General features: G+C 32.3%; 1 protein-coding gene across 21 annotated transcripts in view; it reads left to right on the forward strand.

Annotated features, from left to right (window-relative positions):
• Positions 1–6795: 6795 nt before the first annotated feature.
• The window catches only part of clasp2 (cytoplasmic linker associated protein 2), a 116193-nt gene continuing 109460 nt past the window's right edge, over positions 6796–13528 (forward strand). For 14 of the 21 annotated variants that reach the window (XM_056479659.1, XM_056479667.1, XM_056479661.1 and 11 more), the window contains exons 1-2: positions 6796–7626; positions 12331–12409. In XM_056479659.1, coding sequence (XP_056335634.1) covers positions 7429–7626; positions 12331–12409 — 277 coding nt within the window. In that variant the 5' untranslated portion in view covers positions 6796–7428. The remainder of the gene's footprint in view (positions 7627–12330; positions 12410–13528) is intronic. The other 7 variants (XM_056479660.1, XM_056479681.1, XM_056479683.1 and 4 more) reach the window with 1 other exon arrangement.

A 13528-nucleotide genomic window follows, 5' to 3' on the forward strand; every position in this document is an offset into this window, starting at 1 on the left:
AGTAACATGTTTACATTCACTTTCATTGAATGCTGACTCCAAATTTCAGTTTTTCAAAATTAGTATAATATGATGTGAAAATTATGATTTAAAGTAAGAGTCCCAATTAAAACATCCTCTGTTTGGCTTAGTTTTCTTTCATAATCTGACATAAAATGTTAGTCTCAGTCAACATTCCCTTTTATTGTGTGAGATTGTATTATAATCAATTATAATAATGTGTCGTTCTCCTTGAGATCTGCTTGAGTGTCGCTGAAGTTGGTTGCCAAAAAATTATTTTACATCAAACTAAAACATAATATTTTCCCAAAAATTACAGTATAAATACTTCAAGACAACAATTTGAAACCCACTCTTATGAGATATATAATTAAATAAAATTTTAACATTTAAAGTGATAGTTCACTAAATTTTGCTTTAAATATTTAATTAAATAACTCCAACAAATTGTTTATGCTTGTGTAACAAAATATTGACATTTACTTTCATTTAATGTTGACTACGAAATCTGAAAGCTATTTACTAGTCAACTAGAGTTGTATTTTTCAAAATAAAAGTCATACAGATGTTGGTGTACTGAACTAGATCTGATATGATGTGAAAACAATGATTTAAATCATCAGCTCAACTAAAAATATCATCCATTTGCTTTTATTTTCCTCCAAAATAATCTGACTTTGTTTGAGAAACAAAATGTCAATCAAGATTTACAAGATTCACTGAATAGTGACTGAGGGTGTGAAATATTTCTTTTATTATTATTATTGTGCTGAATAATAATCATATGGGTTGATTGCATAATGACAAAAATGTAATTTTTGGCCGACCTAGATGGAATTTGAATATAATGCAATACCAAAAATTACAATAGGAAAACCTGTAACCATTGACCTCCTTTGTAGGAAAGCAAATACTATGAAAGTCCACGGCTACTGGTTTTCAGCTTTCTTCAAAATATTTTATTTCGAGAAATATTTCATTTTTTGATAATGACAAATATGCAATTTTTGGGGTGACCTAGATGGGATTTTAACAATACAATACCAAAAATTACAATAGGAAAACCTGTAACCATTGACTTCCTTTGTAGGAATACAAATGCTATGGAATTCAATGGTTACCGGTTTTCAGCTTTCTTCAAAATATTTTGGGAAATATTTCATTTTTTGATAATGACAATATTATAATTTTTTTTGGGTGACCTAGCTGGGATTTGAACATGATACAATATCAAAAATGACAATAGGAAACCTGTAACCATTCACTTTCTTTGTAGGAAAACAAATACTATGGAAGTCAATGGTTACTGGTTTTCGGCTTTCTTCAAAATATTTCATTTTGAAAAATATATTTTGTTTTTTGATATTGACAATACTGTAATTTTTGGGGTGACCTAGATGGGATTTTAACATAATACAATTCCAAAAATTACAATAGGAAAACCTGTAACCATTGACTTCCTTTGTAGGAAAACAAATACTATGGAAGTCAGTGGTTACCTGTTTTCAGCTTTCTTCAAAATATTTTATTTTGAGAAATATTTCATTTTTTGGTATTGACAAATATGTAAATTTTGGGGTGACCTAGTTGGGATTTTAACATAATAGAATACCAAAAAATACTATAGGAAAACCTGTAACCATTGACTTCCTTTGTAGGAATACAAATACCATGGAAGTCAATGGTTACCGGTTTTCAGCTTTATCAAAAAATTAAACATTTCTCAAAATATTTTGAAGAATGACAATAATGTAATTTTTTGGGGTGACCTAGCTGGGATTTGAACATGATACAATGCCAAAAATGACAATAGGAAACCTGGAACCATTCACTTTCTTTGTAGGAAAACAAATACTATGGAAGTCAATGGTTACTGGTTTTCGGCTTTCTTCAAAATATTTCATTTTGCATACAATACAAACAATTACAATAGGAAAATAGAAATATGAAACCTTGTCCATACACTCATAATTTAAAGGCAAAGTACAGCCAAAATTAACATGAATATTGTCCTCTAATATCAGATTTTAATTTTTTAAATGTGTAAGAAACGACTAGATCTGAGAAAAATCATAATAATCATAAAAAACAATATTAGTTTCATACATTAATGTAAAATATCAAACAATACCCATACAATCATGATTTAAATACAGAAAATATCCATATAGCTATATTCATCTTTTCTATAATCTATTTTTTACATACGAGAAACAACACAAAAATCACTTGCATCATAATTACCAAAATGCAGTTGAAATGAGTGATGACTGAGGGTGTCAGATTAATTATTTTATTTTATTTTCCTTAATAATTGTGGATTTTTGTACAAAAGAAATGCTAAAAACTACATTTCAGGAGGGTGAACTATCCTTGTAAGTTTACTCATGCATAACGCTGACTTGATTGCATGTTTGAGGACATGTTGTAGTCCTGCAGATGCAAAAACGTCTGATCGTGCGGTGGATGGAGATGGGTTTTTTATTTTTGTGGATGTTGAGTGCCTTTGATTTTTGCACCAGGAGGGTGGAGGAGTGGATTTCGGCCACAGAAACGCTGGACTCAGGGCTGCAGTGACGTTCATCACAGTGTTTCTATTGTATTCACCCCTGTTTAGTTGATTTTACCATTGAATACGATGATGATGATTTCAGGTCAGTGCATAAACCAATGTTTCCAGTATTCTCGACCACTTTATCGAAGGCAATGCTAAGCCTGTCAGCGGCTGTGAAGTTGATTAGAGTTGTTCTGTATCAGCTAATCAGTTCCCCTCATTTTCTCCCATATTATTATTATTATTATTGTTATTATTATTTTTGACAAAGAGACAAGTTACCTGAATGTCCTTGTGTTCTGGTTGTTAACGTGACATTTCTTTAAATAAAAGATCTGAGCAGTGTGTCACATTTCTGATTGCTTAGTTGTTGGATTCAGTGATTCATAATATACTGTTCAATGTTAAAGGTGCTGTATGTAAGTTTTTGACTCTTCTGAAGCATAAAAATACCAAAATATGTTTGCAGATATTTAAGAAACATGCCAAGTGAACATTCTTGTTTATCTGAAAAACAATGCTGAAGTCAGATATTCTGCTTTGAAAATGTGCGTTATGTGGCAGAATGACTGTCTTTGTTTTGGTTCTTTTAACCCGCCCAATGCCACTTTAGCCAATTATATTTCAGTACTCCAGGTTGCCTTTCTGGAATCAAGGTATTTCATTCAGGCAGTCATGAAGACTCTTTAAGTATGCGTGACCGAAGTGCGACCTCCAGTGGACAGTAGCAGACTCCGAAATGAGAGCAGATTCAGAGTTCGATAAGAGGTGGTTTATAATTAGCAATTAATATAAATATAACTAACGTAAACATTAGGTGAGCAGGTTACATTGTAACACCGTGTCCTAACAGCATGCTACGAGATACGCAGTGGTAAGCAGTTTGCACCATAGGAAACATAACAGAGATCTAAATACAGCCATTCAGAAGCACAGAATAGTGCACTTACTGCAGTGCAGCGAAATGGTAAGGTTTATAATCTAATTAATACATATTAAACCTCTTTAACATTATTAAATGTAGCTGCTGAATCAGTGATTTGTGTAGGTTTTGTGCTCTAAAGTTCAATTTCAAACGGTTTATTTTATTTTTAAGATCTGAGGTGAACTATCTGCTGCTGCTTTCATTATATGCCAATACATGTAATGTAAAATGGCATTCAAACTCTCATTATTAGCATTTAACACTTAATAAAGCACGTGGGGTTTACCTGAGGTGATCGTTGTCAATTTGCTGGTCAGCCGTTTCTAAAATACATATTTCAGGCGTTGGTTAGAACAAAAACTCCTTTTAATATGGATATGTTCCTTCTATCGCGTGCCGTTGCTTTTAATTAGAATACGACTTAAATCAGCTTTAAATCAGCCTTAGGCTCGATAGTCAAACTCGCAACCTGCACTTGCGTGTTTTGAACCAGGTGTGCAATACCTAGTTTAACCACTGTGTGTCTGACTTACGTATACTGCAACATTAATGGGAGTCTTTTGCACACGTGGTCTGGATGCACACCTGGTGCAGTGCAATCTGAGCTGCATCCAATGCTTTTTAATGGGCTCACCTAACCCCACCTGTCATCGTGACGTCACTCACTCCACTGAGTGCATCCAGATACTATTGGAATTATTAGCCATCCTGTAATATTTTAATTGCTTTTCAAATATATTTTAAGTGATCTTTAACAGAGCATGTGTTATTTTTAATTGTATTATACAATTCAATTAGTTCTTTTAGTTTGACTGGAATAGAAAATATTACTTTATTATTGTTTTAAAGTCATTTTTTGTCTAGTGACGTTATTCGTTACTAAATCCTTACAGTTGAGGGCAAACTTATTAGCCCTCCTGTGCAATATTTAATATTTTTTTAATATTTCTCAAGTGATATTTGATGGATTAAGCAATTTTTCACAGTATTTCCTACAATATTTTTCTTCTGGAGAAAGTCTTAATTGTTTTATTTCAGCTAGAATAAAAGCAGTTTTTAATTTTTATAAACCATTTTTAATTCAAAATTATTAGTCCCCTTAAGCAATATTTTTTTCCAGCTGTCTACAGAACAAACCACTGTTAAACAGTGACTTGCCTAGATAACCTAATCAATCTAGTTAAGCCTTTAAATGGCACTTTAAGCTAAATATCTTGCAAAATAACTAGTAAAATATTATGTACTGTCATCATGGCAAAGACAAAAGAAATTAGTAAATTAATTCTAAAAATGTAATGCTTAAAAATGAGTTTAAAAAATCTCGCATTGTTGATTTATTTAAAAACACTTGCATGATTTGTATCAATTTACAGTTTGCATTTCACAATTCTGACTCTTTAATCCTCAGAATTCTGACTAGCAATTTCAGATTTCTTTTTGTCAGAATTGTGACTTTTTATATTGCCATTTTGTTTTAATAATGAACTATAGCCAAAGTATGTTGTGTTGTGATCATAATGAATCAGAACTGTGAGGAAAAACTATCAACTTTCAGTTGTGAGGAATAAAGGTGTAATTCAGAGGGGGGAAAATCAAACTGAGAAATGTAAACTCAGAATTAGGAAAAATAGATGATGAGAATGTGCTGTCATACCCATTTAGATAACTGTATTTAGTTTTTTTTACATTTCAACATGCATCCTATAAACATTTTTGTATGTTTGAAAAGTTAGCTTTACAAAACTAAACCCACTACACTTCATAAAACACTTGCGAGTTACTGACAAAGAGCGAGCTACATTGGAGTAGCTTAATTTTATTATAGTAAACAAAAAGAAATAGACAATCAAGATGTCAGTTCAAGCTTGGATACTATATAATTACATATAAAATATACTACATACTGTATGAATTTATAGTCCTTACAGTATCATATTCAACATTTAAAGTGGATCAAAACCGTCTAACTAATGTACAACACCCGATTTTTGTCCTGGGACAATTTTGATCAACTTTTTTTGATCCAAATGAAGACTTCTGTATATTGTGGATACAAGTACATAAAGGTTTGTGTTTGACAGACACATTACAGTGCCAGCAGGGGGAGACAGAGACGGGCAAAGCTAATTGAAAATACAGTTACTGTTTTATTCACAGTAGCAGAATGTACTTTATTCAGAGTCAAGCATAGTCTTCCTGGCGCTTATAAACACAGATTGCGTTTATGTTATTATTATAATTAAAAGAAGTAAGTTTTAATTAGGAAATAATTGTAATTTAGTCATATAATCAAATCTTCTACGATTTGTCAGATGTGGTTCAGTCATGAATACCAATAGGGAAAATGGAAACACACTGGAATAATCAGAATAAAATCACACACACACACACACACACACACACACACACACACACACACACACACACACACACACACACACACACACATATATATATATATATATATATATATATATATATATATATATATATATATATATATATATAATTATGCTTTTTCCTGTATCCTATTGCTTCAATATCCTATTGATATTATTCACTTATATGTATCTGAATGTAAATATATCCGAATGATAAATTAACTTTATTTTTAATTAGATATTTTTTATATATATATATATATATATATATATATATATATATATATATATATATATATATATATATATATATATATATATAATCATAATAATAAACTGGTAAAATATATGAAAACAGATAATGTCTTGGCGGAAAATGTCAAGAAAAATTTCATATTTAATATTTAAAAAATATATATTAATTACCATAACAATTATTATTGTAATATTTTATGGTAATAGTGTTAAACAGAACAAGAATTTAGTATACTGTAATGTTTATTAGTATATTATTTTTTATGGTTATTGTATTACAATATAGTAGTAATAATTCATTCATAAATTTTCCTTCGTCCACAGCGAAATAAACCACCCGTAGTAATAATAATAATAAAATTGATAATAATAATGCATATCATTTAAAAATGTCAGTATATTTGACTGACCACAATAACTAACAGAAATGTATATGCGTTAAATGGGCAGGATATTGTAGCAATAACAACAAATCCTACCAGTATTAATAAATATAATATACTGTAGTGAGTCAGTAATTATAATAAATGTAAACATCAGCATCGTGTTTCTCGAGAAACTATATAATAAAAGCGCGTGCCCTGTTCTGTCAGCCTCTAATGATGATGAATAATGAATTATGCACAGAATGCGCCTATTTTCAGTCAGGCATCATGCTGGACATCTGTGCGGCGCTGAAGGACCCCGAGGCCTCGGCCCAATCACTCTTCCTCGGGATCGTTTTGCTATTCAACAACAGTCCAGTACTGCAGTTACCGGTGTTTGAGGCGAGAGAGAGTCGCGAGCAGAAGCCAGCTGTCAAACCGCGGATTATTTTAGGGATTAAATCAGCGTAAACCGGAGCCACTCATCCACCCGAGCGGCGCGAAGCGGGCTTTTCTGAAATGGAGGCCAGGAGGGAAGAGAGTCCCGGCGGCAGGCCCCAGGATACCCGACCATAAGGGTTAAAGCTAGCACTGTTAGCCGAGACCACCTGGAGACACTTCCACTGTTTTTATACGGATCTAATCTACGTCGCTTTACGCCCTGGCCTGTTTATAACTTCGTGTTTAATTCCTTAACGTACTTTTGTGTTCGCCGGATCAACCGTCTGGCTTCGTTCAAACTTTGTCAAAGTTCTTCATTTTCCGTTTTTGCGTCGTTAACGCACCAGCAACAGACCTCGGAGAGTCTTTAAAAGCTGTGTTTAACTTCCTCTTTGTCCGCATTTCTGTTCGTCGTGTCGTGTTGTGGTGTTTACGCGACTCTGACAGCCAACCGCTCCGTTTGTTATTGTTTCTCCGCGGTCTGAGGACCGACCACATCGCGTCCCGATGGAGGAAAATGACAACATGGACTATTTTTACCAGCAGGTTTTGCAGAAGGACGTGACCCGGCGGCTGCAGGTCGGGCCGGAGCTCATCGACTACCTGAGCGACCCGCAGCGATCCCTGGACGTGGAGCAGGACAAACCCCGGCTGGATAAAACCATCGACGAGCTAACGGGATGGGTCAATTCCAGCAATTTCAAGGTACTAGGGTATTTTGGGGGTACATATTTGAATTAAGCGTCATGAAAGGTGTGCTGCAAGTCACGTATGTTATCATGAGGGATGCATTGCTGTGACAAAGTTCAGCCAAACCCATCAGTTTTTCTTTTGTCATTAAATGTGATGTGCATTCATTGCTGCACTGCATTCATGAGAAGCTTCAGTGGGATCATTGAAGAGTTGTAAAAAAATCAACATAAGTACAAATACATAAGAGTGAATAATGTTCATGAGAAATAGGATGGAGAGAAAATAAGATTAAAACATAACAAATGCAAAAAGAAATAAACATATAAATAAGAATACAGTAATGATAATAGTTAACTTTGAATATGTAAAATGGATTAAATAAAATAAATACATATAAACAAATTCTTGAGATTTTTCTATATTTTTCTTTGTTCATTACAAGAAATCATAACATAAATTTAGATACATATGAGTGAATAATGGCAATGAGGAATAGCATAGAGGGATAAGATGATGAAAACAAAATAATAATATAATATAATAATTACAGAAATAAGTAAATACATGAACATATAAATAGTAATACAGTAATGATAATTGTAAACATTGAATTTGTTAAATACAATGAATAAAGAAACATATAAACAAACAAATTCTTGAGATTTTCTTTTTTTTTTCTTTTTTGCATGCATTACAAGAAATAATAACACAAATTTAGATACATATGAATAGGATAGAGGGAAATAGGATAAAGGGAAAAGATGAAAATAATTATATAATAACAAACATAAATAAATACATGAACATAAAAATAATAATAGAGTAATGATAATAGTAAATTTTTAATTTGTAAAATACAATAAATAAAATAAATGCGTATAAACAAACAAATTCTTGAGATTTTCTATTTTTTTTCTTTTTGCATGCATTACAAGCAATAATAACACAAATTTAAATACATATGAGTGAATAATGTCTATGAGAAATAGGATAGAGGGAAAAGATGATGAAAACAAAATATTAATAATATAATAAGAGCAAAAATAAGTAAATACATAAAAATAATAATACAGTAGTGCTAACGGTAAACACTGAATTCGTAATTCATTTTCATTACAAAAAATAATAATAATAATAACAGTTTCAGATAAGTATGATTGAATAATATCCATGAGCAGTAGGGAAGAGATGGAAAACATAAGTAAATACATAAAAATAATAAGATATAATAATGATAATAGTGAACATCGGTTTAATTTGTAAATGCAATAAATAAATGAACAAATAAATTGAGATTTTCTACTTTTTTCGTTGTGACAATCAAAAATTATAGCAGAAAATAATTCCTCTATGAAGTCTAACAGCAAGTCATTCTTTTAGTTATTAATCCTAATTAGAGACTTTTTCAAGGCCTTTTCTATTTTTTTTATAAAAATAAACAACATATTTTGCTATGCATCTCACAAATTTCTGTTTATCGATAAAATATTTACTTTGCAAGATGTAAAAATTAAATCATTCACTATTCATAAATGTATTCAGTCATTCTCATTTATGTGAATTAAGAGCAGATAACCTCTTTTAAGGAAATGATCATTTCTTATGTTATTGTCATTTCTTTGCACAAATAAAATAAAGCAATTACTAACATCAGACTAAAATCTTCTAAGAGAGACATCACAGTTCTAGAACAGATGAGATATCTTAAATCCTTGTTGTGTGTATTACAAAATGTGCAAAGGAAATGCATTAACATCAGTGTGCATGCATTACATATTCATCTGTGTCAATGGGAGAGTGGGTTTGCTGGTGGGGGGTGTTTTGAAGATGGGGGAGGGTCGTGTGGGGTATTGTTCTGTTGCATTGGGGTTGTAAAGGCACATGTCAGATTAATCCATGCTTTACATTGATTGAGAAAAGCTGTTTTGTGTTTCGAGGATGCACGGTTTAAATGGCCCGGGATGCAAGCAGAAGCTTTTATGCTGGCTCATGCTGCTGCTAATGTGTCATAAAGGGTCACTTCTGCTTTCCTTCCCGTTTCTGTCGCTGTTTGCATGAAATGAAGCACCGTCAACTCGAGTGGGGATGTTTTTAAATGTCCAGCTGGTTTTTACCTTCAGATGGTAGATGAGGGTCCGGAGGGATTGCTGGGAATGAGATCAGACTGGTTGAGGTTGGGTTTTAGGAATGATGAGGGTGATTCATAAATTGGATACACAGCTGTAGACTTCTGCAAATAAATAGATAATGCGGTTTGATAAATGCGGGGTGTCAGATTTAGATTTTGATCTAGTAGACTGTATTTATTTCTCTGATATTTTTATTTATTTTTTTATTTTAGCATGATTTGTTTGATTTATTTTAACATTTATTTAATTTGATCTCTTTTTATATACTTGCATTTATTGTTTTTAGGATCTGTAAGATTTTATTTTTGAATGAAGCAGTTTTATTCAACATGGATGCATTCAAATTTATAGGCACAAGGGAAGTAAATACATTTTAAAAGTGTACACAAACATTTATTTTTAAAATTAATTCTGTTTATTTGAATAATTAATAAAATGATTCTGAAAAAAATATTTGGCAGTACAATTATGTTGCATTGTAAATATTATCGCTTAAATCAGCTTATTAGAAACATTTCTAATGTGAAATTCTGGGTCAATGGCTGCGGATGATTATTATTTCATTATATGATTGATTGACATTTTTAATTAATTTCTGTAATGGTGTTACTGCTGTGGTGTGTGTGTGTGTGTGTGTGTGTGCTGACAAAAAAAAAAGAAAAGAAAAATGACTTTATTTAGTAACATTAGAAAAAAGTGTGTATATATTATTGTTTCCCCCTCAATTGTATCAGATTAATTGGGTTAACCCATAAATACTATATGAACCCATTGCAAAGTGTGTAGATGAATGTGTTGTCTAGTTGAAACCGCTTCCAAAATTAAAATCACCAGGTGCTTTCCAGTTCTGCTTCTCAGGTGCACTCACACACACACACACACACACACACAAACACACACACACACTGATGTCCTTACTCAGGACTCTCTCTGGCTGCTATGCCTAAAATAGGTCATAACTGGTGCTTCTGGGATGTAGTGAATATTTGATTGTTTCTCAGGAATGCGAACTTCCATCCTGCAGTGCCAAGAAACACAGCGCAGCGATCCCACCGCACTCTAATACACTCCATCTCACAATCTCTAATGTTCATTCACCCACTCACACACAAAAACAATAGGCATTCTTAAAGGGATAGTTCACACCAAAAATGACAATTCTGACAAAATCACACACTAATTACTTGTTTTGAAGAAGGTTTAGAAGCACTTGAGAGCAGGTACTTGGGTTTAATTAGTTGCAAAGTAGTTAGTTACTGTAATTAAATTACTTTTTAATTGAATAAGTGATTGTTTTTTTTATTTATTATAATTTTTACATTTACTTGCTATGGTCTTGCTTAAATACTGTACTTAAATTCAAAGATTCCATATAAGAAAGAGAAATTCAGAGATGCAAAGGAATTTATATTTTGCAGAATATTTTTTTCAACAAATATGTTTATCATTTAACAAGAAATTTGCATATGTTTAATAAAGAAGTGATTGAGAAATTAGTTCATGACAATATAAGGTATAAATTCAGTGAAACAGTGCAATAATAAATATATATATATATATATTGTTGTTATTTAGAACTTTTCTATATTTTTCAATTAAAGGTTTTATTTGTCTGATAACTGCTTATTCTTAAGAAAAAATGTATTACATAAGATTATATTTATTAATTTAAAATATTTTGTGTTTAGATACATACATAGTTAAAAATTGAATTGTTAATTAAAGTCACAGAAAAGGACTCAAATTTAAAGGCTTTTATGTGGAGTTTTAGTATTTAGTGAAGTTATAAATTACTTATTACATAACTAAGTTACTTGTCAGGAAAAGTAGTTAGAAATGTAGCTTGAATACAATTGTAATGATATAATAAGTAATTAATTACTTGTATTGAGGTAACACACTCAACAACAATGCTTAAATGTGAGTAAATGGTATATAAATAATTTTTTGGGGGTGAACTATCCCTTTCAAAGTAATTAAAAATGTAATTTAAATACTGTTGTAATTATATAATTAGTTATTAATTACAATATTTTTGAGGTAACGCACCCAACAACAATGCTTAAGAGTGAGTAAATGTTATGTAAATAATTTTGTTTAGGGTGAACTAACCTTTTTTGTCAGACGAAGTAATTATAAATGTTGTTTAAATACAGTAGTAATGATATAGTAAGTAATTATTTACATATTTTTGAGGTAACACCCAACAACAATGCTTAAGAGTGCGTAAATATACGTAAATATAAAGATATGTGAATTATTTTTTAGGGTTACTATCCCTTTTCCAGAGAAAGTAATTAAAAATTTAATTGTAATGATATAATTAGTAATTAATTACTTTTTTTTGAGGTAACACCCGATAACAATGCTTGCTAAATGGTATGTAAATCTAAATTTTTTTCTTTAAGTGAACTATCACTTTAAAGATCCAGCGTCCATCAACACAAAGCTCTGAAACTAATAAGCATCAGATTCTGAGTCTGCACAACCGTATGCTTGAAACTGCTGTCCTGCTGTTAGCTCGTGTGAAAAGGAGAGTGAGCTTTGATGTTCTCTGCTGATTTGTCTCTTTCTTGTTTGGTGTCAGGTTGCATTGCTGGGGATCGATATCGTCAGCGCATTCGTGGATCGGATGAAAGAACGCTTCAGAGGTTATATCGGCACAGGTAAGCGGCGCTTGTTGCTTCCATTGAAGGCACATCATCAATAAGACAGTTTTGTGCATTGCATAATCAGCAGAAAGGGGAACGCCGGGTTGACTTGTATATGACACAATCCTCAGCCTCAGTGTTGTCTCTCAGCTGTTTAGCCCCACCTCCTACTGTTTCCATGAGAACTGGTGTTATGGTTGTAACAGATGACCCCCCCTAATCATACCTCATTCATCTGAAAACATGGAACAAACAGAGTACAGAGAAAGGAATGAGATGACTTCACACAAAGAGTCTGTTTGAGTCTGTCTGGTGTACAAATAAGATGAAACATGATGTCTTTCATCGGCTGACCAAACTGTAGTTCACCTCTTCTTTTCCTTTATTGAGCTATTGTTGCTATGTTAGAATTTTCAAAGAAATGTATTTAGGTGAATATACCTTTTAAGAGAATGAGTTTACGGGCCTGTAGCCAGCCCAGTGAAAGGGGTGGTTCTTTTTTTTCTCAAAAAGTAGACCTTTTTGCAGTACACCTAATGATATATTTATTTAGGAGGATTAAATACTGCATTTTTGTGACGTTTTTAAGCACTATTTTTAGCTGGATTAGCTTGTCGGGTGGTCATCATAACCACACATTTTTGGTCCGTTTCCACTGAGTGGTACAGTACGGTGCGGTACGGGTCATATTTATCAAGCTTGCGTTTCCACTGCCAAAAGGGTACCCTTTTGGTGGGTGTGGTGTACGACAGAAAGTTTCAGACGACGTCATTTTTACTCGAGGAAAGTCACAGTAAAGCTGTACGGGTTGTTCACATATCATATGAGAAGTACTTCTCACAAAACAGATGCTTTATACACAAATACTTGTGTGTAAATGTTCATTACTAACCTTTCTGTTAACATAATTTAATTATAACTGCAGATCAATGATATTGTGAAATAGCTAGGGGTGTGACGGTAACAGCATCACCGCCATACCGCCATAATGAGGTGTCAACCGCGGTGATGTGGTTATTACTGTCATCACCACCCATTTTAGTTTATTTTTATTTTTTTGCTTGTGAATCTTTCAGGATTGTATAGAAAAACAGAATAAACTAAATAAAAGGCCTGCCCTGAGTATTTTCCACT

The sequence above is a fragment of the Danio aesculapii genome, chromosome 19 (assembly GCF_903798145.1).
Source record: "Danio aesculapii chromosome 19, fDanAes4.1, whole genome shotgun sequence".
NCBI classification, from domain to species: Eukaryota; Metazoa; Chordata; class Actinopteri; order Cypriniformes; family Danionidae; genus Danio; species Danio aesculapii.